Source organism: Octopus bimaculoides, chromosome 1 (assembly GCF_046866305.1).
Source record: "Octopus bimaculoides isolate indiv1 chromosome 1, ASM4686630v1, whole genome shotgun sequence".
Lineage (NCBI taxonomy): Eukaryota > Metazoa > Mollusca > Cephalopoda > Octopoda > Octopodidae > Octopus > Octopus bimaculoides.
The window spans coordinates 193,051,748-193,078,985 of record NC_142928.1 but is presented as its reverse complement, the minus strand read 5'-3'; the positions used below and the strand labels follow the sequence as shown (position 1 = coordinate 193,078,985).

Here is a 27,238-nt window from a genome sequence, read left to right as displayed (position 1 = left end):
TAAAAATCCTTTTATGGTTTCAATCATTGGACTACAACCATGCTGGGACATCATCTTTCTGTTGAATACATTGAACCCAGTTCTTTGACTCAAAGGAGAAAAGTCAGAGATGATAGGAATATAGAGGGATTGAACTAAAGCCTTCACTGATGTATTCTTGCAATCATTTTATGTCTTTTCCTATGGTTGCATGGAGAGAGAGGGAGAGAGAGGAAGAGAGAGGGAGAGAGAGAGAGAGAGAGAGAAAGAGAGAGAGAGAATGAGTGTGTACACAGAGTTTCCATCAACTATCATGTGATGTCATGAGGAGACAAATATACACTTCCTTGTTACTTATTTGCTATATATCATCCTCATCATCGTTTAACATCCGTTTTCCATGCTGGCATGGGTTGGACGGCTTGACTGAGGTCTGGCAAGCCAGAAGGCTGCACCAGGCTCCAATCTGATCTGGCAGAGTTTCTACAGCTGGATGCCCTTCCTAACACCAACCACTCTGAGAGAGTAGTGGGTGCTTTTTATGTGCCACCGGCACAGGGCCCAGTCAGGGGGTACTGGCATCGGCCACATTCCGAAGGTGCATTTTATGTGCCACTGGCATGGAAGCCAGTCAGTGGGTACTGTCATTGGCCACGTTTGGAGATATATATATATATATATATATATATATATATATACACATACATAAATGATGTGTTATACATTTTCCACCCAATAATTCTATTCACATGGTATTGATCAGCTTGAGGCTACAGTAGAAGGTGCTTGCTCAAAAATGTCATTTAGTGAGACAGAACTCAAAATCATTTAATTAAAAACTGAACTCTGTACCTACACATTTATGAAGCTCTGAAAATATTTCTATTAGATATTTAAGCATTCAGAATATGTCAAATTCAGAAATACAAAGTCAAAAACAAAAAAAAAAACATTATGGATAAATTAGAAGAAAGAGTTTTACCTTAACATTAAATGCATTTAATCCACCGGTGTGTTTTTCTAAATACTGACTCAAATCTGTATGCTGAAATTGGGATGAAAAAAATGGATAACAGCTTTCATAAAATGGAAACTTTCTTAGAGAAACCAAAACACAAAAATATGATTGTCAAATACATGACATTTTTAATGTAGGTCATAAAAATTAGATGACATTTTGAAAGATTTTATGTTGTTATAAATGGTTGCCATAGAGTTTTACATATCAATCGGAAGAGTCATTTAAAAGTGTTTTCTTTATAATTTTTGATTATCTAAAACTTGGTAGTAATTCTTAACACCAGCACTTTAACTCAAAAGTTAAGCACTCCAAATTACACAAGGGGTTATTCTTGCCAGTAGAACTGTCCAATAAAGGCCACTATCAAAAAACAGCCATTAAAATTCTGCTGCTGCCAACATAAATATGAACATATGAATGCATGTTTAAATGTATGCACACTTGTATGTGTGTATGTATTAGTCCAGTAACCAACTGGACTAATACATACACACGTTTATATTGTGGATTTAACCCTTTTGTCATATTTCTTGTGAAATAAACTACTTTTATTTCAGTTAATTTTGAAAATATTGAAGAAGTAAAGTCCTTGTTAAGCTGATATTTGGATCATAGATTAAAAAACATTTGGATGGAAGGTTTTAATTTAGATCTCTTTGAAACAAGAAGTTTGTTTCATAGACCGAGGAGCAGTCTCAGCCAGGTTGGTATCAAACTGTTAAGAGAAATAGCCTAGAAATAATGCTCACTGTTTTGAGGGTATTGCTAAATAGTAAGAAATTGAAAAATTGAGGGGGAAAATAACAAAAAGATGATATTTAGTTTATTACAGTAGCAAGAAATAATCCCTCTCACCAAAAAGTGAAGTAATTCTAAAAACAAAAAAGAGTGAACAAATTTTGACTAAATACTCACAACATATTCAAAAACAAATGTTAATGTTTCATCTGTACGGATTATATCATGCAATGTGACAATGTTTGCATGTTTAAGGACCTTTAATAATGAAGCTGGAGAGTGAAAAATATAAAACAAATAAATTAAGGTTTAATCAAGTTGACACTTCATCACAAATATGAAAAACTACATTGTTTAACAACAGAGAAGAATACTCTTTAAACTAAATTTTAACAACATAGCTTAGACCAGCTTAGATACTGAATAAATTTCACAATGTATTGTTAGCTTAAAAAAAAAAACAAATAACTTTTAGATAGAATAATCAAATATATAAAAAAATTTCTCCAACCTTTAAATGTATCAAATTATTTCACATTCACAATATCAGCTGAGAAGAAAAATTTAGTATTCACACACAAAGTCTATATATTTCTACCTTGGTGTCATATTCTTTATATAGACATGAGTAACACTAAATCATCAATATCTAACTTACCTTCTCGAATGGCTGTAAAAGGAGTTCCTTCTTCTTGTTGCAACCGGATTTCTTTAAGAGCTACCACTTGATTTGTTAAACTGAAATCACATGAAAGTTAATAACTATCAAAGTCAAAAAGTACTGAAGAGAAGAATCCAGAAGAATAATATTTAGATAAACTAAAATAGAAAAAATAGAACACGAGCAATATGAGTACAATTACTGAAAAAGGAGATGGCTAAAGAAAGATTGACAGACAGACAACGAGATCTCTATAGTTACCCTCATCCAGGATATAGTTTTAGATTTTTACTAATAATTATTAGAGCACTTGGTTATGTAACTAACAACCTCAGTACCCATGTTGAGAATCTGGGCTTCACAAAATCAGGAAGAACATTTCTAAAAGATAACTGTTACATGCTATCAGAGGCACAGTTAAGATATTTAACCATTTAGCATTTGAATTATGTGTCAAATGTAATGCTTATTTATTCACAATATTTTGAATTAATCATACATTATCTTGTAACTTCGATATCTCGATGATGTGTTTGTTTAGTTTTAGAATGGCAATGCAGGGTAGGTGTATGACACCTTATCAAGCCAGTTTGAACACAAAACAGGTAAAATACTTGGGATTGATATGGCCAATTTGAATGCTAAAGGATTAAAACATTCAGAAGTTTAAGATGAAATAAAATTCATATTTGCAATAACATCCATGCCTATACCTACATGAGCGTGTATACACACACACATACATGTATATGTATGTAATGTATGTATACATGTGCATGCATACATAAATACACACATACATAGATATCTACATGACTACCCTGCTGATGTCTAAATTCCAATGAAAGAGCACTGCTTCTAGTCTAAAAAACCAAATTTTTTTTTTTTCCATTAATGAGAAACCAGAACCCCCACCCCACTCCCCCCAAAAACAAGGAAACCTACAAATACACAATTTTAACATTCACTTTATCGGCAAGATTGACATTTTAAAACAAAAAAAAAAAGCCTTGTATTGAACTACACATAACGTGTTTAGAGGATTAACATTGATAGTCAGCAGTTGTGTTGTTTTGAATTATAAATGACTGTTGATCCTCTTTACTTGCATAATATGGATTTCACAAAGGACATGCTAAATATAACAACACAACCATATTCTCTTGGGGATTAGCTATCAATCAACATGTTTTCTTTAATCATAATTTTTAAGCAATTTTAAATTCATTTGGATTAATTACAGAAACTGAAAAATCTACAAGAACAGTAATAAATATAAGACAAAGCAATGAACTTTACTAATTGTTTATATTTGTTACAAAAACAATTCATTAACATTAAAAACTATGTTTCATAGTGAAATAAAGCAGTAGGATGAATAGTAGTATTTACTGCTTGAAAGGTGATACTAGCTGCTTATTCATATTACAATATTTTATTCACAAACAGGTAGCATCACTCATCTCCACACTGATCAGCTATTCTTGACCACATATTCCTAGACTCTGCACACAAACCTATTTCTCATGAGTAAAGAAGTTCTTCTGAAGATTTCATAACAATCACCGTTTTCTTTTATAGTTTGCTTCAGTCATTGGATTGCAGCCATGCTGGGGCATTGCCTTTAAGAGTTTGGTCAAATAAATTGACTCCAAGACTTATTTTTTAGTCTGGTACTTGTTCTATTGGTCTCCTTTGCCAAACTGCTAAGTTACAGGAACATAAACACCAGTTGTTCAGCAGTGGTGGGAGACAAATGCAATGCAAGCACAAAAACACACACATGTGTATGAGTATGTGTACACATACACACACACACACACACACACACACACTTACGCTGAATTTCTCCACAGTTTCCATCTACCAAATTGACTCTCAAGGCATTGGTTGGCCTGGAACTTTAGTAGAAGGCACTTGCCTAAGGTGCTGTGCAGTGGGACTGAACCAGAAACTATGTGGTTCCATACAGCCATGCCTGCACCTATTAAACTTTTTTTTTAATATATGGTATATTTAGATCAGAATGGAAGTGGATTTGACATTTTTGCAGAACTTCTGGAATTAACAGAAGGGTCTTAGATATCAAGAAATTTGATTTGTATAGCAAGAACCATTAAACTGGGTAATGACTAAATTTACCAACCAAAAGCAATATAAAGGACAACCAACAAGTTTCCATGCAGTTTCTGTCAACCCAATCATAAGGTTTGGGCCTGCCCAAAGTGCTGTACAGTTGGATTCAATACAGAACATGGCTGGGGGTGGGGAACAGGTTTTGTGGCTGGTGTTTTTTCCTAAACAACATTTTATAAGAAATATTCTGCAACAAATAGATAAGACATAAATCCAAACATCGATTGGAATCTACACAAATAAGAGCAACATCAAATAAAAGACTTGCAATGAATGAATAACTCAGTATTATAACAAAGATATATATACTGTTATAATTAGTGACAAATATCTAATTAAAATGGCATTCATGATAATCTATTTAGAGTATTACAGATTACTAATAGAACAAACACTTCATTAACATTGTCCTAATACTAACAAATATAAACACAGCAATGGCTATGTAGTTAAGAATTTCACTTCACAAGGAAATGGCTTTGGGTTCAATCCCTTTGTGTGACACCCTGAACAAGTGTCTTCTGTAGTCCTGGGCCTACCAAAACCTTGTCAGTGAATTTGGTAGACGGAAATTTTTAGCCTGTTGTGTGTGCATGAGATCACATATGTAAATGTGCGTGAATGTTGATGAATTCCACAGTTTCACTGGAGAAAAACTGATTTGATGCTGGTATTTCTTTTTGTCATTATGACTTAAACTTTTGAAGACCTGTGGCATAAAAAGATTCCTTACTGGACAGCAGGAAGGGCATCCAACGATAAAAACCATGCGACCAAATGGGTCTCAGCTTGATTTTACTTTGTGACACCTTGAGTATATTGCCTGCTATCATACTTAACCTTATGGTGACCAATGCCTTGAGAGTGAACTTCAGTAAATGGAAATCCTGCAGAAGCTTATGATTCACTATCTCTCTCTCTTTCTAACTAACTAACACACACACATATACATGCACAGATATGATAGGCTGCTTTCAGTTTCTGCCTACCAAATCCACTCACAAGCCTTTGATCAGCCCACAACTATAGCAGAAGACACTTGCCCAAGGTGCCATGCAGTGGAACTGAACTAAAGATGACATGGTTGGAAAGCAAGCTTCTCAACCACAGAGTCCTGCCTGTGCTTATTGTGAAATAAAAACGCCACTATGGTATCAAATTCTCTAATAATGTTTCCATTAGCAATCACAAGGTGAAGAAAAAATGCTAAATTTTTAAATTACTGGCTTCTTCGCTTTCTCTCCACTAACATAGTTGTTTGTATAAAAGGCAAAATTAGTTTTATTAACTTTAGAATTTCTTGGGTTCAATACTTTTGATACTAACCCACCTAGGTTCCTGGTTCTGTGATACAAACTCTATTTTAAAGTCATTTAAATTAAAATCTTCCATTAAAATTTCATGTTGATCTGTGATCCAAACACCAGCTTAATAATGACAAAGTTATTTTAATAACTTCCTTGTTTTCAAAATTAATCAAAACAGATTAAGTTTATTTCAACAGAAAAATGAAAATAAAAGGGTTAAGAAACAGGCACACGCAAAACTAATTAAACTCCTAACCACAACCTTCATCCACACACATGTTCAAAAATAACAAAATTCTACTTAAGTTATTTCTAAGAATCCTTTTAGAAGTATATGTGCAATAACATAATGTAGAGTAGCTACCAACAAAGGAATGTATATATTATTAAAATAAAGGAGCCCCTTTGCAGCTGCTTAAACTAATAAAATAATATAATCCTAGATACATTATATATGAAAACAAGACAGCATGATCACAGCTGGAACAATATCCAACTGGCTCGACAAAACTGTCACAAATACATTCTCTTTTCTTCACAAACATCCTTCAATTACTTTCTAATAGCCATTTCAGTCTTTAACCAGTATAAAAGTAGTAAATAACTATAGGAAATGATATAGATATAAAACAATGGTATGAGGAAGTGGACTCTTCTGCCAATAGATACTGGAAGTTTCAATACATCCTGTTGTGTCTTGAAAGAGAAATTGAAAAACTTTTCTCCTTATTGACTAACATTATTATATTATAAATTTAATAACATTTGCTTTTACTAATTAAAAAAAAAAAATTACTTTAGTTTTTGATGTTCTTCGATTAAAGTCAGTGCAACACACCTACATTATCGTCATCATGATTTAACATCTGCTTTCTATGCTGGCATGGGTTAGATGGTTTGACTGGAACTGGTAAGCCGGAGAGCTACACCAGGTCCCAGTCTGAATTTGGCCTGGTTTCTATGACTGGATTACTGCTTCACTTATATGTAGGGCAATGTATTGGCCATATAAGGACATTCTATAACATATAGCGAACAACTCTGACTTACCAGCTGACTCCTTTATAAACTGTTGCATATGAACCTTCACCTAATCTTTCTTGTTTCTTATATGAGATTGCTTTTCCAAAAGGAGATTGGCCCTAGAGAAGAAGAAATACAAAATAAGTCAAAATAAACAAAACAGAAATGACATATCTATTTAAGATGTAAACAAATATTACAATAAAATAAGTGACAACAAACATATACATGCATCTGTACACCAATCCTTGTTATATTGTTCTTCTTAACATGCTTTCATCATTTTAACTCATCAAAACCTCTCCTTTGACACACAATCTTAGCCTTGAAACTAATCAAATCAGTATATCAGTGAAAGCATATAAATAAGATTGATTGATTTGATAATTGTATTTTTTTGTCACCACCACCACCACCATCTTTATCTCTCTGTCCAGCTCCATTCCAAATCCTCCCATCCATTTTTAAATAATGAGGCAGGCATGTATCACCTCTACATCAAGAAACCTGTTCCTGATCCTTCTTTCACACTTAATTCTCTCAACACCTAGCATAAAACCTCTCTCTCTCTCTCTCTCTCTCTCTCTCTCTCTCTCTCTCTCTCTCTCTCTCTCTCTATTGTAGTTCTACTCAGTTGAGGGGTCTTGTGAGTTACATGGTAACCACACAAGTGCCAGTGCCACACAAAAAAGGACCCAGTACACTCTTAAACTAGCTGGTATTGGGAAGGGCATTCAGCCATAGAAACTATGTCAAAACAGACATTGGAGCGTGACACAGTCCTTAGACTTACTGATTCCTGTTGAGCCATCTAACCCATACCAACATGGAGTACAGATGTTAAATGATGATGATGATGATGATGATGATCGCTTCTATCCTACTAGTATGCTGGCCTTCCTTTTTAACTGCTTTCTAAGATATTGATGTTAAGTCATCATTTATGTATTTCAACATAGCCTCGAGTTGACCAATGCCTTGAGTAAAATGTGGTAGACAGACACATTGTGGAAATCTATTGAATGAGTATGTGTGTGCATCTTTTGCTAATGTAAATCAATGAAAGATATAAATATCACTGAGAAAAACCAATAATCTGGTGCTATCAAACTAAAATACTCTGTAGTATTCGTTCTGTTTTCAATTGCACCAACACTTATTGCAAGCTCAGGAAACTAGTGGCTACCCTTTAAAACTAATGGTGTCATTGTTCACAAAATGTAATATATAAAATAAATAAGGCTGATCTGATCTGATCTGACTTCAGTCTCATGTGTGAAGCAAAATAACTGAATAATTAATAGCGTCTTAATCTCTGCCATTGCATCTATAATAACATTACACTGCATTAGAACCAAGAGTCCTCTTAACATTATCTTTGTCTAGTTTCGTTTTAAAATGATCATTCTCCAAAATTTAATAGTAGCAAAACAATTTTTGTTAAGCAAAATGTTCTGGTGAGGTCCCCAACCCCTTCAACTGAGAAGGAACAGTGCCCATGACCCAGACAGCGAAAATTGATATGGTTGATGTTTGAACAGTAAATCAACATCAAAGATGAAAACAAAAACAAGAAACAGGGAAGCAATTCTAGAGAGTTAAGATTGTGCAGAGGCAGAATTGGGTTTAATGGTTAGTGTGACAGTTGAAGGATGAGATAGAGTTGGGTTGATGAGCAGAAGAGAGAGAGAGAGAGAGAGAGAGAGAGAGAGTCGATCACTGTTCAGAAGCAGGTTAGTTTTGGAGATGTAGAGAAACCATCAATGACTGTGAAGTCTAGCATTTATTGACTTCAATTGTGTATTGTTCAAGAGTGGAGAGGGTGAGATACAAGATTGTTTCTTGACATAAGCAGTCATTGCATCTTTGTACTTTCACCATTGGAGAATATTTGGGAGGTCTTTGTTTGTGGAAATAGAGAAAGTTTAGTGCGAGCTGTTGGGGTTGCATACAGAAGATGACTGTTCAAAAGGATAGAGAAAAGTGAATAGTAATATCATCAGCAAAAGACTGAGCATCCTTAGACGTGACAGCAAGCAGGTTGTTAATAAGGAATCGTATGATGGATGCATCTGAACTTTAATTGATGGAGAGCACACCATCACCACACACTGTAATGTATGATCTAATAGGATACTTTCAATCCTAGAGAGGAGAGACAGGCTGAAGTCCAGAGGCAGTCGGCTCAGTTTATTGAGTCAGACACAGCCAATGACGTTTTTGTCAGACTTCTCAAGAGTAAGGTAACTAACGATATAGAACAGGTGCCTGGTAGAGAGTAAAAATATTTTTACTTAAAACTAAAAAGGTATGTTTTACTGCAAAACATTTTTAGTTGGAAAGCCTGACAAACGACTGATATTTTTTAAATCTTGTACATGATCATTTATAAAATCTCTTGTAGTGTACTATGAGGAAAAGGTTAATGGCATCATAACTAGAACTGCTTATCTAAATAAGCTGTTATTCACCTGGGACATTGAGATAACTCTGAAGGCAACAGGAAACAAGACATGGAACATAACTGAAGTATATACTCTAGTACAATGCTCTGAACAGTTAACTCACTGACCAAATAGCTGAAATGACTATATTCTATGACACTGAATATATCCAGATACAAAATTGATTAAGATCCCTTAAAACATATACAAATAATGAGCAAATAATATTTCTTTCATGCTACAAATTTTTCATTGGAGAAAGTTCAGAGCTATTACTTTTGTAGACATCAAAAAGCCTCTCTCCCAGAATGAAAGGCAAACTGTATGATGCTTGTGTATGAACAGCAATGCTAAATGGGAGAGATGGGCCCTGAATGCTGAGGATATGCAAAAACTAGAGAGGAATGAAACTAGCATGCTCTATTGGATGTGCAATGGTTAGTGTGCATGTATAACAAAATGCAAATGTGATGAGAGAAAAGTTAGACATAAGAAGAATCAGATATAGCTTGCAAGAGAGAAGACTGTGCTGGTTTGGCCACATGGTGCATAAGGATGAGAACAGTTGTTTAAAGGTCACTTAAAGTAGATGAAACTTGGAGAAGAGGAAGACTCAGGAAGACACGAGACAGATTAGTGGAGGCTGAGCTCCAGATCTTGAGCCACATGGAGGAAATGTCAAAGGACTGAGAAGACTGGTGATTCGTTATGCTCTCTTGTCTTACTTGTGCTGCAAGTATGAAAGTAAGCACCAAGTTAGAAAGAGCATCCCAGCCATAACTTCAATGCAGTCCTTCAGATCTTCTTAAGCTGCCCAACCCATGCCAGCATGGAAAAAAGACTTTAAATGATGAGGATGATGATTTACAGTACTTAAGGCTGGTTCACTCATATACTCATCAATGCTCATTACTTATTTTTATTATAAACCAGTGGTTAGTTTGGTAAAGTTGTTAGTCAATGAAATAGGTTATTAATGAATTAATTATATTTCAAAAAAAATTTTAGTGAATTAATGTGTACAGGCTAATTTAATTTTTATATCAGCTTTATTGTCTAATATATTTTATTACTGAAATAATATGATGTAATGTTTCAAACAGAAGTTACTTTGTAACAATTATGTTTGGAATTCAACAATTTCATTATCTTCATAAGCCTCATAAAACTAACATAAAAAGATCATCATCGTTAAATAACAATGATGGAGCCACTATGTGGCCACTTGATCTGCAAGAAATGGCAGCCAAATCTCTTTTTGAGCCCAGCTATTCTTTAAAAACAGCAAGGACAATGTAGTTAATGTAGTCCTAGATAACCCCAGTAACAGTAATTGCTCCTTTGATCAGGGCTAGTCTGGACTGAAACACCACAGAGAGAGAGGGGGGGAGGATAGAAAGAGAGCAGTTATTTCCTTAAATTCTTATCTGGAAAACAAATTGTAACAATTACAACACATACCACAATAGGTTATATGAAAATTTATAAAAAATTTGACTCTGAAAGTTTATATAACAGCACTGCTTCAAAACAGGTCTTTGTAAAATCAAGATCAGAAAGGAAAGCATGAAAGAAATATATTAAAGTTTTTGATAAAGCAAAGTATAGAAAAAAAATTTGCTCAAATATTTGAAGACAGACAAGTACCATGACATGGCTACTAGCAAACACTATTTTTGAAGAAGTGGAATTCTAAAGAACTCAAGATCTGTTTTTTGTTTTGTTTTTTTTAATATATTTCATGCTAACAAAACTGTTTATATTACAACACCAAAGAAGCCAGATGTAACATGCAACAGTCCTGAATTCTCTTTCTCTCTGTAATCAGTTTGAATACTGAACATATATGACTAATATTTATTTCTTCAGCTCCACTCAGATGACATTTTTAACCCTTTTGATACCAACCTGCTTGAAACTGCCCTCAGTTCAGTGATACAAACTTCCTGTTTTAAGGTGATTTTAATTAAAATTTTCCATAAAAAATTCAGTTAATTTATGCTTGAAACACAAGCTTAAGAATGGTGAAGTTATTTTACTAAATTCTTCGTCTGTTGCAAAATTAATTGAAACAAAAGTTGAGTATTTCAGCAGAAATATGTGATAGCAAAAAGGTTAAACCTCTTCCAACAAACAAAAATAAAAGTGGCATAATGATTAGTCCCCATGGATGCTTCAACCTATAACGAAGCTTTTCATCAGGAGATACTTGATATATTTCATACATTTCAATAAAATAAACATACCCCATAACTAGATGTTCTCTTTGGTGAAAATTGCCTGGTGTAAGCATGTCCTTCTGATTTTGGACGTTCTACTTTATCCAGGTCATTACCTGGCTCTATTTCAGTGACCAACATGTCACCTGCAGAATGGTGTCTTTTGACAGGGGTCCACTTTTTTACTTTAAGGTTAAAAGAAAAATAGAAAAAATATAAAATTAGTAATACATGAATACAAATTGATAAACAAAAATCTGCTAATAAACAGCTATATATTATTAACAAAAAGAAGGCTTAAATTTTAATGTGTGGAAAATATACAGATCATATTAGCTATTACATACAGCTAATGTTAATGCCACAAGTAACACTTTATAAATATATTAGTATTATATGCAATTTACAATTAAAAATTGTAGTTATCCTCCTGCATTAGAAAAGAAATAAGTTTAATTTAAAAAAAAAAATGAAATTTTGTAATAATTTGAAATATGGAAAGCACAAAATATTAATTAGTAACTTGAATTTCATTAATTAATTATGAAAGTGCAGGCTTGGCTGTGTGGTTGAGAAGCCACATGGTTTTGGGTTCAGTTCCATTGCATGGCAACTTGGGTAAATGTCTGTTGTAGCCCTGAGCCAACAAAGCCTTGTAAATGGATTTGTTAGATGGAAACTCAAAGAAGCCTGTTATATTTGGAATGAAGTACTGAAGAATGACCTCAAAAAGCTGAACCTTTCAGATGAAATGACAAAGGAATGAGGTACCTGACACCTTGCCATACTCGCAGTACCTTTTGTTTTCAATCCTCTGTGAAAACATATCCGGCCATGGGTAAATATTAATTTACTTAGAAAACAGGGTTAACAACATGAAGGGCATCTGGCCATAGAAAATCTGCCTCAACAAATTCCATGTGAGCAAGGAAAAGTTGGCATTTCATTGTGTATAAACACTATCACAACTTTTCCTCTATTTAATACAGAAGGTTTTTGTGAGCTAAAATGTTTTAACAAGTAAAATTAGCACAATGTCTTTGATGGATAATCCTGGTCTGCTGTTATTGAAGCAAAACATTCAGCTCAGTAATTGCCAAACATTTAGAAATAAGAAATACAATTACCAAACTGGGGGGGGGGGGGGGGGGGGGACACAGACAAAATGCTGGCTTTTCTTTATTAGTATAGTCTAGTTTGTCATAACACAAGACAGCAGACTTTTTGTGTTTTCACAAATGCAGTTAATTGTAAATTCAGTTAGCTGCAACTACTCATTCAAAAAATATTTCTTTTACCAGTTATTTATCCCCATATTGCAGGGATATGTTAAATCTGGTGAAAGGATGTTGATCTTTACAACATTTTAACTGTTGCAGCTCATTAATTATCTCCTGCTCTGCTTCATCATCATTCCATTCATAACCGTTTTGTCTTTTTTGCTTTCTCAGCCTTATGTAGGTAAGGCCACATTATCCTATTTCTTATTCAGAAAGTGTATCTACATCATGTCATTTTTTTTAAAGAAAGTAGTAATATGAAAGGGATTTTGTTGCTATTTCTGGCAGATCAAAAGTTTATAATAAAGGCACCATCAGTGGCTTCATTTCATTTCATGTTTTCCATGTACTACATTAAATAACTATTTGCAAATACAGTGCTTCATGCCTTAATATGGCTACCTGCTCTGCTACAATTTACATATACATCACAATGTCTGGTGAAAAAACATGTAAATTTCTAATTACAAAATTCTGTTTGCAATCTACTATTGTCTGTATGCATATAAACAAATTGCATTTGATATGTTTAAATGTATTGGCCTCAGTATCAATACCATAGTGATGGTGCCAAATGAAGTGCATTGTAGCCTTCAGCTAGAGCTCAGAAACTCTTCCAAAACAAGATTAAAGTATATTTGAATATTTCATATTTAATTTAATTTATCAGCTATTCTCTTTGCTTCTGAAATTTTAAACCTTTTATTATTTAACATTTCCAACAAAGATTTTCTTTTTTAATATCTGATTACATTTTGTCCTTAAATATAATCTATTCTCTGCAGAATTCCTCAAAATACTTTACATTTGTAATAGCCCTAATTGCTGTCAAGAAAGCTAGCGATCAGTTCTCATTTGAGTCTCATAAGCAGACTTACTCATATTCTAAGATTTAATCTACTACTATATATTCAACAAATATTATATATCATCTTCCATTAGGAACAAGAAAAAAAAAAGCTCTATTATTCCAATAGCCTTTGTTTGAAAGGCATTAGCATTAAGTAATATATCCTGTCACAAACACATTAGCATTGTGAAGTCAGGTTTCTCTTTCCGCCAAACACTTCAATAGCTAGACGGATCATAATGCTACACAAATCCAAATTTAGATCAATACTTTTTAAACATTAGATACCCTCTCAACTTACAGAAAATTCTGTTCAATATTCAGAAAGACATTCACTTCCTAATCATGCTAAACTTTTCATATCACTTTAAGTTTCTTTCTATGTTTTTCTCCTATATATTCACTTCTCTAAATTTACCTAATAATCTGCTAATCTAATCCAAATCTTTTACATTATGACTGTAATGTCAATAGAGATCACACACCAGATTGGTTTCATTCTGCATTCAACTTTATTCAGTGCTGTCTCTAATATCCTAACCATCTTCTACAATTAAAGCTTCAGGAATTCTTTTAAAGCAGTAGGAATTTCTGTTCTATGCTGTGCAAATGGCAAAATCTTAAAAAGTAAAATGATTTACTACTTTAAAATCATCCATTTAACATCTGTTTTTCCATGCTAGCATGACTTATATAGAAGTAAATTTGAGGCAGGATTTTTACAGCTGGATGCACTTCCTGTTGCCAACCCTCACACAAAATAAGGGGTATTTTGTTTGAGAAAATAAAAAAAATGAAACAGAGCTAGCAGATGATTTGTTAACAGGAAATGATGTCAACAAACATCATCAGTTGCAGTGCAATTACAAAGGATGATGTCACAAATTATAGCTGAAACAAAAGTCACCATCCATAGCTGTAGCTCCGTGTAGTTTTGTAAGCATTCACACAAACATGCATCTAGGCATGCTCATACATGTGTACTTGCACACACACACACACATAATATATTTAACAGGCTTCTTTCAGTTTCCATCTATCACATTTTCTCACAAGGCCCAGGGTTATGCTGTGGGACTGAATCCAAATTCACATGATTGAGAAGTGAACCTCTTCACCGCACAGCCATGCCTACACCATTAAAATATATTGGAAAATGAAATTTTGCAAGTGATTTTTGTCAATAATGCCACATGGATTTTACAGACAAATTAACAAGACTTTTTTGTGTTGTACTCTGGGAGGGTCATTATGCCAATAATAAACATACTCTGGCTCTATTTCATTTCTTTTATTATTAGTCAACTAGTTAACCAATTGATTAACTGGTGATTTAATTAATCATTCAGTCAGGTTCATCACAGTCCTTTCATTGTCATTCACAACCTCATCCTACATTTGCTTCTTAACCATATAGATTTGGAGTCAATCCCACTCCATAGTTCAATATGCAAATATCTTATACTATAGCCCTAGGCCAACAAATGCCTTGTGAGGGAATTTGGTAAATGGAAACTGAAAGAAGTCCATGCATATGCATATTTGTGTGAATGGTTAGAGAGGGCATGTCAATGATGAAGTCATGAACAGCAAAGAAAGGACTCTGATGAAGCCGATTGATGGACTGACCAAATGATTAATCACTTAATTAAATGGTTTGGTTGACAAATAATGATAAAAGTAATATAGAACCAGTGTGTGTTTATTATTGGAATAAGGAGCCACCCAAGATACAACAATATCTGTTTCAATACAATACCTCACACCAAAAATTGTGCAAAAGACAAAATAACATGACAATATTTTTTTCCTATTTGATGGAATTTACAATATATTATCAATCCAAGTTTGTTTTTTTTTAATATTATTTTAGTTCTTAATCAAATCACTTCTAAACAACATTTGGCTAAATAATATATACCTGACAAACATTACCTATTAATTGCAAAATTAGTTTCAAATCATCAAAATTTAAAGATTGCATGATTGGTGACAAGTGCTTGGGGAACTAAATTAATTCACCAATGTTTTTACTTCAGTTACATCATCATTGTTATCATCACCTTTTAACATACACTTTTTTATGCTTGCATGAGTCAGATGAAATTTGTTGAGGCATATTTTCTGCAGTTGGATGCCCTTCCTGCTGCCAACCACCACCTGTTTTCAAGCAAGATAATATTTTCCCAGAGCGAGACATGTTTTTCCTGGCAGACTGAAAAATGACCAACCTTGCTTGCTTGATGGTAATGCTCATTAATAACCATTATATGATATCTTGTAGACAAGAGTACACACAAACAATAAACTTCCTTTTAGTTTCCATCTACCAAATCTACTCATAGGACTTTGGTGGGCCTGGGGTTACAGTAGAAGAGATTTGCCCAAGGTGCCATGCTGTGTAACTGAACCCAAGACCACATAACTGGAAAGCAAGGTTCTCAACTACACAGCCATGTTTACACACCTTACATTGCTATCATTAGAGAGATAATGTTGGAATAATACTAAACTTTATACCATCATCATCATCGTTTAACGTCCGCTTTCCATGCTAGCATGGGTTGGATGATTTGACTGAGGACTGGCGAACCAGATGGCTGCACCAGGCTCCAATCTGATCTGGCAGAGTTTCTACAGTTGGATGCCCTTCCTAATGCCAACCACCCCGAGAGTGTAGTGGGTGCTTTTACGTGCCACCAAGACGAAGGCCAGTCAGGCGGTACTGGCAACGGCCACGCTCAAAATGGTGTATTTTACGTGCCACCTGCACAGGAGCCAGTCCAGCGGCACTGGCAATGATCTCACTCGAATGTTTTTTCACGTGCCACCGGCACAAGTGCCAGTAGGACGACGCTGGTAACGATCACGCTCAAATAGTGCTATTTATGTATTCTATCAATATCTTTTCCTGAACCACTAAGTTATGGGAGTGTAAACAAACAACACAGGTTGTGATGCAGTAGTGGGGACAAACAATCTCTCACACACACGCAATAAGCTTCTGCACAGTTTCTGTTTACCAAATTTACTCACAAAGCATTGGTTGGCTTGTGGCTGTAGTAGAAGACACTTGCCCAAGGAATGAACCCATAACCACAAGGTTGCAAAGTGAGCTTCGTCAGCACACAGCCATGCCTGCACCTGAAAAGCAAAAGAAAGAAAATTCAAACTACATACCTGTGGTTCTTGGGACAACAGGATAGGCTGATAATCGAGGCAAAGTTGCTTCTTTTCGCTCAGAGCAAATGTCATTTTTGGAATGATCCCCATTGAGTAGTGGCACGTTCTGGGAAGATGAAGACCAGTAGTGAGTGGTGGAGCTACAACCAATTGAACTGGGACAACTGTCACTCTGAAAAGAAAAAAAAAATGAAATTAGTAGCATTAAGATTATGGTGAGCAAATATACAGATAAATTCTTAGATATCTTGTAACTAAAATTATTAGAAATTATAGAATAATATCAATGCTTCAGAAACTATTATAAGCTTTCTTCCACTAAGTGGAATAAAATTTGTTTCTATAAATATCTTCAACACTTAAAAACTGGATGGGAAAGTCTGAACTTTTCTATATTTGAATTACAGAATATAGAAAAAACCAAACATGTAACACTGAAATATAAATAACCTTCATTCAAGAATAGTTTTTCTAAACATAATGTAATTATTTTTTAGATAATTATATAATTCAAATTAATTCTAAGATAAAAGAAAAAAAGGAAAGAATAACAATGTAAGTTTTCCTCCTTGCTGAATCAGAACTGGAAATTACTAATCAATCCCGACATGTAAGAAAATACTTCTTTCCACCATCCCATTATTTAGGGCAAGTGACAGAATACCACCACCCTTAGCTTGCCAACCAGACTAACAGTGAAAAGTAAAATTGCAATAGGATAGTCTGCTGCATATAATTCACATCAACATACTTATGGCAAGCCATTGTAAAGGATGGCACTAGCTGAGAAGAATGTGGTTAAAAGAAGTGAATCTATATTGCAACTAAATTCTTGTTTTGGTTTAAAAAATATGACAAACAAAAAGGAGAAAATACTGGACTATATTCAATTTATAAATGTGAAGATTATATTTTATTACGCTATTTAAATTATTCATAAAAATGAAAAACATACATGCCCATAATAGCCCCATACAGTAACTATTGTTATGTGGCTGACATATCAATTTACAGTGTGAAGCAATGTTATTTAGTGAATCTTATTCTTTTACTGGCTTTAGTCAAAGAAGCTGTGGCCATGCTAGGCTACTGCTTTTAAGTATATTGGTATTTAAAATCAACCCCCAATGTTTAACAAGTACTTATTTTGTCTACTGATCCTGCCATCTACAACACATAAATAAAAATAATTTTAAATGGAAGTCATTATTATATGTGTATCAAAGGGAAAAACAAATGGAGTTGATTCCATATTAAAATAGAGGATGTAATCTGAATAACAGAGATTAGTTAGATGGGGAGAGAGAAAGAGGTTGCAAGATATAGACGTTAGTAAAAGATAGTGTTTTCCAGAAAGACTGACCTGGAAGCAAACTATGTATATTGTCATAAAGAAGGAAGTGTACAAATAGACCATTATCGTCATAGTCCTAATGCCCACTTTTCCATACTTGCATGAGTTACATAGAATTTATTGAGGCAGAGTTTATGTTCAGATGCTCTTCCTGTCACCAATCCTTACCCATTTTCAAGCAAGGTAATATTTTTCCATAGCCAGACATGTTTTCATAGAAGACTAGAAATGAACATCACTTGTATGACAGTGATGCTTGTTTACAATCATCATGTGATATCAAGACAAGCACACACACACACACACACACACACACACATTGAATTCTTTCAGTTTCCATCTACCAAATCCACTCACAGGGTCAACCAGGGCCTATAGTAAAAGACACTTGTTCAAGATGCTACATAGTGTAACTGAACAAAAGACCACATGGCTGAGAAGCAAGTTTCGTAAACACACAGCCAGACCTTAATTTTTTTTTTTTTTAAGAATACACATGCAAATAACTAAATTTACTGGCAAGTATATTAAGCACAAACCAAAAATATAAGGGAAGAGGTCAATTATTACGCATTACATAAACACAGCGTGGCTAAGAGGTTTATTTGTCACTGCACAGCTCTTTGGGAAAATATCTTCTACCAAAGCTCGAAGTTGACGAATGCTTTGTCAGGAAATTTAGTAGAGTGAAACTGAAAGTAATGAATATGCATAAATGTACTTGAGCATCCATGAGTGTGTGTGTGTCTGTCTAACGTCTGTGCTGAGCTGCAGTCACAGATGGCAACATCACCATTTGTGACTAGGCTGCAACCAGCGACATCTGTTAACATTTCTTGTCAATAAATCATCTGTGAGCTCTGTGCTTTTAAATTCCTCTAGAATAAAATTTTTAAAATCCCTTACTTGTAAAATAGGAAAGAGTTGGTGATAGGAAGAGCATTGAGCTATAAAAATCTTCCTGCATTTATCTCTCATCTAAGCAATGCTAGCATGGAAAAACTAACACTATGCAAAAGAAACAAATGAACAGAGTATTTTCACTGGTAGGACTAATGTAATAAATTTACAGTATCATCTATCTTCTCTCTCTCTCCTTCAACAAGTTTTCATCTAATGACAATCATTTGTCAACTAATTAAATTTATTTCTAAAATAATTATTCATCAGTCCTCTAAGCAGCCTCAATAATTGTCTCTTTCAAATAAGATTTAATGCTATTTATTTCAAAATGTTGTTTTCAATCTATTCTTTGTAATTACTCCAGACAACAGATTATTCCATCCATTTTCTTCTGTACTTCATCTGATACAAATGCACCTACTTTAACTTGTGCTGCTGCTGCTGTTGTTGTTGTTACTATTGTTGAATAGTCAATATGAATTTTGACTAAGCAGATCTAAAGAGGAACAAAACAAACATTTCACTATACACAGCTTGGGTATGTCATCCTTTGGCCTAACTTCAAACCAATTTACTCAACCCAACCATACACTGCATCAAATGCAATATCCTAAGACTATTGTCTGCATAACCAGAGTTCTGTCCACATATATGTGGCTATTAGGAGGTACTAGAGTGGACAATGCTAAATTATACTAATTTTACAGCTTACCAACTCTAAACATAAACAGTGCACAACTAGAACGTTTAATGTCATTATAAGTAACAGTCTTGGGTCTTACCATGGCTGAGGATTTCTTTCAACAGACACATACCAGTAACATTGCCAAAACTTCATAAAATCTAGCCTGCACCTTCCAGGGCAGTAAATACTTCACTACCCTTACCCCTCATTAGGTGAAACCTACAATGGAGTACTGCTATCATGTCCTCAAAGTAAAATGCTCAGAGCAGTGTCTTTCCTTTGTAAAGATGGTATGGTGTGATTCAATGCTGAAAACAGTTACTTCTAGCAGATCAAGCAAATCCCCTAGATTCTCATTGATTTCAAGAAATGAACTGGAAGTAAATGTGCAATATTAATTTTTTAAAAAGGCTGAGTGGCAGTAGATTGGTAAAGTATTTTGGGTATATCATGTAAGTGGAGACCCGATACCATATGAAAGGGCAGCAAATAGTCAGAAAGGTACCTGAGATTAAAGTATTAGCAAAGCATTTTGCCATGTCTGGCATGCAAATCTCCTAGCAACATGTAAAATATTAGTTCTATCATCTCTTGGATTGACAGCTACCTGTCAATCACACCACTACTAATGGAGCTCTCTCTCTCTTTGATCCATACCCTATCAAATCTGATGTGCCCCAAGGCTCAGTTCTGTCCCTCACATCACTGACCTACTTCCTATCAACTCCATCAACACTCACTCTTCCTCCCTTTTCACACCAAAGTACCATCCACATGCAGCCAAGACACTTCACACCAAACTTGCACTGACTTTATGAACAGAGACCTCAAAAACTTTCTCCAGTGGGGTCATGTCCATCTCTCCTTCAATAACAATGGACACAATCATTAGACAAATCAAGAAATAGCAAATTCCCCTCAAATTAGATCAAGCAATGTAGTTCTAGATACAGCAAAAGGTAGGATGGTCTCAAATGGAATGCCTTTGATTATGGTCCTGTTCACTACCACCTGGGCCTTTGGATACTTTTAGTGGAGGTTACTCTGCTGCAAGTAATCTAGTCAGGTCACCAGCTTAAAGACAATTTCCCACCTTCCTTCTATCATCTTTGGAGGCCCTTAAAACAGTCATATTTATTGCCTTTTTCCCCCTTTGATGGAGTCATTAAAAACAAATAAGGCTCAACTTGGGATTAAACATTTCAGTCCTTTCAAACCACTGCAGTGTCCTCATTAAACACACTTTACTGCTATACTGAATACATTTTTAACATATTTCTCATATTGTCTGATAACCCCTTGGTTTCTAAAATCTTCTCATCTTCCCTTTAACTTTAGGCAATATATTACTAATTACTTCAGGTCTAGTATCAATTATGTCATCTATATAACAGAATGTACCTACTTCCAGCAGACATTTGATTGTTCATAAGCTTTAGTATGAGGCTGCTAATGTTAAGATTTATACTACAGTGCCAATAATGTCATCAAAATAGCAGAATGTACCTATTTCAGGCCATATCTGAGTGTCTGTAACCTTTAATATGAAGCTGCTGATTTTGTTATAGCTTTCACTAAAATACAATCCTGAAATACTCAACTTCGTCCTAGTTATTATTATTGCTGAGAATAACAATATATATCAATAGAAACTGGAAGACAGAATTGGCTGTATTATAGGTTAACAAAAATACATTTTGTGATGCTTGAGTTGTCCAATATAAAAACAAATAAATTGATGTATCAATTTACATAAGATGATGAGCAGACAATTATCTACATTACTTTTATCAATGAAATCAATCTATGGTTCTTTGCAACACAGAATTTCTTTTTTTTTTTTTTTTTAATATATAAGAATAAACAAACAATTGTACATGAATGGTGTCAAAAATATCAATGCCACGTAATTTTATAGGAATGGCACAATTACAGAATCCCAAAAACAATTTTCAAATTCATGCAAAAGATATTTTTTATTGAGAACACCATAATTTTAGAATAATTCCTTTCTTTTCTCTTATATAAAAACTAGATATTTTCATTGTCTTGTTTCTGTTGATAATAAATGAAATACAAGTTCGTCACAATTAAAAGCTAATGTGTATTATCCATCATAAATAAGAAAATAGAAAAGTTCTTTCACTGAGCAAATTACTTTAAATTATATATTTTTACAAAATAAAAACATATAGTAAAATAATTTACTGGAATTAATGATGCTCTATCACTTACCTTCTTAGTAAATTCTCATTTGTACTGTTTGCAGGATTCAACTCTCTAATTAATTTCAATAATCATTTAAATTGATTTTTTTTTTTTTAACGACACCAGAAAAGAAAATTTGACCCATTAAAAAAGAGGCCAGGCAAACAGCCAGAAAGGAGAAGAAAATCAAAGAAAGGAATAAAAAGAGAAAGGGAATGAGAAATGTTGAGGGAGAGAGAGAGAGAGAGAGAGAGAGAGAGAGAGAGAAAATGAGAAATAAAATAAAGATATGAAGACAACGGTTGAACAGGAGTGTGTAAAGTGATCTGCATGACAAATACAACATTATTTTAAATAATGCTTAGAGAAATCCTTGTTGAAGAGAAAGACAGTGGGGAGGACAGAAACATGGAAAATGAAGTAGCTGATTGTGCTAGACACTGTCTTTTTCAATAAAAGAAAAAAATATTTCCTCGACAGAAACTATGAGACTTTCAATCAGAAAATTAAAGAGATTTCCAGTTTTGAGGACATTATGGTACAGATAATTTGGAATATGTAAAGTGAATTTTAAAAAAGAAAAAGTAAAGAAAATCAGAATAATATCTAGTTGCAGACAGAATTTTTCAGTCTGTAGATTTGTTTTCATTTATTTTAAAGAGAGATACCCCATTACCACTACTACTTTACATCAACCATTATATCACGTTGTTAAGACAGCTAGATAAGTTGGAGACAATAGACACAGTGTAAAACTTAGCTTTGATTATATTTATGAAGTAAGTCTAAGAAATCACTACAAGAAGTACTGTGTAGGAACCCATTATTTCATGAATAAACTAAAGTAAAATGATTTCATTGAGCCTATAAAATAAAAATTCCTAATTGTAATATGAAGTCTAATGGTAAATTTTGAAGAATAAAACAGGAAATAATGGGAAAAAAATTCATCTGAATAAATTAATTATAAGTTGTTTTTTTTTAATTTTTAGCAAGTTTTCTACAAATTGCTTCATATAAGAATTACAATGTTTCACATGAAATATTTTTGTATCATTTAAATCTACAGTTTTAATTGGTTTAATCTCTATAATTAAATGTCTTATTTCTGAATGTGTACAATCACAGGCTACATTTGAATTAGACACCTTTGAGACTAATATTAATAATGCTCTTGTCCACAAGGGACAAGGTGAATAAGTGTGTCAATGGATTGGGGGATAAGAGCATTGTTAACATTAGTTCCTAAATAAGAGTTTCTAGTTGGAACCTAGTCTGGTACTATGTACATAACCAGGAACAGGACAAATGATAACAATCAGAAATCAAGCTGACTGAAACAAAGTGTACTGTAAACATCGAAAAAGTATTTCATGTGTAAAGTTGTGGCTAATAATATGGAAAAATTATAATTTTGTTTAACAGATCATCTCAAGCATTTAGGTATTGCTTCATATAGTGTTGAACAGAAATTATGTAGTTCAGCACATCATTCTTTGTAGAACTGGGATGGAATTAGTTGAAATAGAAGAAATGAAGAAAAGGTATAGCACAAAGGAAGGCTAGATACTAATTCTTGGAAAGGGAAAAATTTGGCAGTGGAGCAAATGGAGATTTTTAGAAATATTACCTCATTTACATCCTGTTTTTCATGCTATCATGTTTTGGTTGTTTCTGCAAATATGAACATTTTGGCTGAGAACATCTAATTTATAAGCATCTCATGAAATGGGAGTGATAGGTAGTTTTTCCAGGTAAACAGACCAAAACAAATGTGCTATGAACAAAAGCATTATGTAACATTAGAAGTGGATCTTGAACCCATGCCCTGTGAGTCAGTAATTCAATATGTTATCCATGCAACCACTATATTGCCTTCAATAATTTTAGTAACTTACATTGTCCCATGAACATGTGATGTAGAATTAGCAGCTAGTATAGATTAAACTTATTTGGAACTGATGAGAAAATCAAAGCTATAATGTAGAACTAATTTTAAGAGATCATTAATCTTATTCTATGGCTGGAAAAACATTTAAGAATATTCTGTATTACTTGTGAAGAATGCAAGCAATACACAAGATCCATTACCAACTATACTTTTCCCAATATGCATCTTCAATCTCTCTTCTATCAACATAAAAACAATCTACAAAACACAAACCTTTAAATATCTTGATACCATACATGACCAACACAATGTAATAGGAACAGTAAAAGATGAACTGAACAAGCAAGGAATACAATAGCTGTTAAACCAGCTAACCCACTCCAGCATAGAACTTGTGACATATGAAGATGATGGTGATGATGATAATGATATAGGAGATAAAAATAAAGTCTATAACCTCTGTTCACATTCTACACAGTTTTCCCCAAAATAAAAATGCAAATGAGTCAAAATGATGGTAAATTAAATTTAAGTTCACTGCTGAACAACAATTTCTTCTAACAGTATGGAATATTTTAAAGTTTGCTTCTGAAATAATTTGAAAAGGACAATATTTGTAGACCTTTAAATCATAGAATAAAAGATACATTGAAATTAAAAAAAGAAATTAAAACAATAGCAGCCCTGTACTAATTGATTTCAATTAAATAGCATCACTGAGGAATTAGCAGCTTAGCAAGAAGTGGCTAAGAATATCAATGTATAAAACTAAGTAAATCACAATGATTAAGCTTTTATTTTACAAGTTATGCGTGTGATATTGATATTCTGAGTGTTAACATAGTATTAAAGTATATGTAAAATATAGATAGATAAGTAAAATAAATGATACAAATGACTAAAAGCTTCATACTGAAAAGTTTGTTGGTGTAATTCATTATGAAAATGATACTTTAAATTAGCTATTACCACAGTTTTTATTTTTATCATTCATTTACATACACATGGAAGGCAGGTGTTAAATAATGATGATATATATACATATATAAATATAATATATATATATATATATATATATATATATATATATATATATAACCAAGCCAAATTCAGACTGGAACCTGTAGTAGCTCTCTGGTTTACCAGTTCCAGTCAAGCTGTCTAAAGCAGACGTTAAATGATGATTAATTTTAAACAGCCCTGGTTAATAAGCTAGCACGCAAGTCTTCTCAGACTGTTGATTTTCTTGCTTTAAAATAATAACCATAATTATATATATTTCATTCGGGATGACATCGACTTTTTATCCCATCTTCCCAAAACCACTGAAACAAATTCAATCCTACTGAGCTTCGATGTAGTAAGCCTATACACAAATATCCCACATGATTTAGGAATAAAGGCGGTTGAATACTGGGTAAACAAACACAGAGAAGCAATTCCCAACAGGTACACGGTGACATTTATACTAGAATCAGTGAGACTTATCCTGGAAAATAATACGTTCTTCTTCAATGGTAAGAACTATATCCAAATTAAAGGCACGGCTATGGGGACGAGGTTTGCCCCCGTTTATGCGAATTCGGTGATGGGTTACTTGGAACAAAAACTCTACCAGGAAATAGAGGAGAGATATAACACCGAATTTAGGAAGCTTATAGAAAAAGCATGGAAGAGATACCTGGACGATTGCTTCATAATCTGGACCAAACCTCAAAGCATTATGGAGGAATTTAACACCCTCCTGAACAACCTACACCCATCCATCCAATTCACAAAGGAGATGAACAGTAGCAAATTACCATTTCTAGATATAATGGTAATTAAAAAGAACACCGCCATTACCACAGATATATATTACAAACACACAGACACACACCAATACTTGAACTTTAAATCGTGCCATCCACCCCATACAAAACGCAACATACCATACTGCCTAGCCAGGAGAATATGTACTATTGTAGAGGATATAGAGACCAGAAATAAACGCCTGATGGAACTGAAAGAATTTCTGGTGAAGCAAAAATACCCATCACGACTCATAGAAAATGGTATTCAGCGGGCTTCGAAAATACCCATACAACAACTGAGGACACCGCAAAGAAAAGACAAACAGGAAAAGATCATTCCATTTATAGTGACACAAAATCCATGCCACCAGAACATCTTTAATATCGCCAAAGCGAACTTACCGATCCTTGCACAAAGTAAGGAATTGAGAAATATCATTACAGATCAAAATATAACTCTCAGTAAGAGACAACCTAAAAACTTGAAAAAACTATTAACAAAGGCAAGGTTTGACCTCAGCAACAAAAATCAAACATTCACTGTATCCAAATGCAATGATAGCCGATGCGGCACATGCCGATCAATCCATACCGGCCCATATATGAACACAAAAACAGGGAAAATATTCACCAATGCGAACATGAACTGCAAAAGTAGAAATCTAATCTACTGCATCAAATGCCCTAATTGTGAAGAATTGTACGTTGGCCAGACAGGTAATGCACTATCGGAACGCTCACGGGTACATCGACAACAGATTAAAAACCCAGAAGTCCGCCAAATACCACTGAGTAACCATCTAGCAACATGTGGTCATCAAACTTTTATTATATTTCCATTCCATAAACTTTACAACCGGAATGAAATTGAAAGAAAATGCAAAGAAAAGGACTTTATTAAGAAATTCAAACCCACTCTTAACAAACAATGATTAAATCCATCTCACTTGGGGTTTAAAAATCTTATCCCTGTAACCAAAACACAAAAAATCTCTCAGATATCATCATTTCTATAAATAGATTTGGCATCATTTCTAAGAACAGCCAAACACCTACTGCGGTTTAAAAATCTTATCCCTACAACCCACACAAAACAATAAATTAAAATATCATCATGTCTAAAAATAGATTTAACATCAATTCTAAAAATAGCCAGACACCTACTGCTGCCATCCAAAGGAATTGGTATAAAAGACAGAAAACCAGCCAACTTATTACAGTCTGTTAAAGATTGTCATACCGGCCATGACGAAGGGAAATAGCCCTGAAACTCGAGTCGCCTTTATATATATATATTTATATATTTATATATTTGATCCTTTATATTGAACACTCAATATTTCATCTACATTCAATACTTTATTTCATGGTGCCATCCATTTTTATTTTATTTTATATTATATATTGTATATTATATTATATATTGTATATTCCATATTCTATACCCCACATTAGTTCTGCAGGAATATAAATAAAACATAAAAAACAGACAGTGTTGGAACTCTTTTAAGCAAAATAATATATTCCTCTATACACAATCATACAAAAAAATCCACCTTTTTT

At 33.7% G+C, this 27,238-nt stretch overlaps 1 protein-coding gene across 3 annotated transcripts in view; it reads right to left on the bottom strand.

Moving 5' to 3' along the window:
• LOC106877593 (cyclin-dependent kinase 14) overlaps nt 1-27,238 on the bottom strand; it is a 172,568-nt gene that overhangs the window by 16,208 nt on the left and 129,122 nt on the right. For all 3 annotated transcript variants that reach the window (XM_014926538.3, XM_052973464.2, XM_052973465.2), the window contains exons 4-9: nt 16,839-17,013; nt 11,556-11,713; nt 6,893-6,984; nt 2,397-2,476; nt 1,916-2,010; nt 962-1,024 (exon numbers count right to left, since the gene is read on the bottom strand). In XM_014926538.3, coding sequence (XP_014782024.2) covers nt 962-1,024; nt 1,916-2,010; nt 2,397-2,476; nt 6,893-6,984; nt 11,556-11,713; nt 16,839-17,013 — 663 coding nt within the window. The remainder of the gene's footprint in view (nt 1-961; nt 1,025-1,915; nt 2,011-2,396; nt 2,477-6,892; nt 6,985-11,555; nt 11,714-16,838; nt 17,014-27,238) is intronic.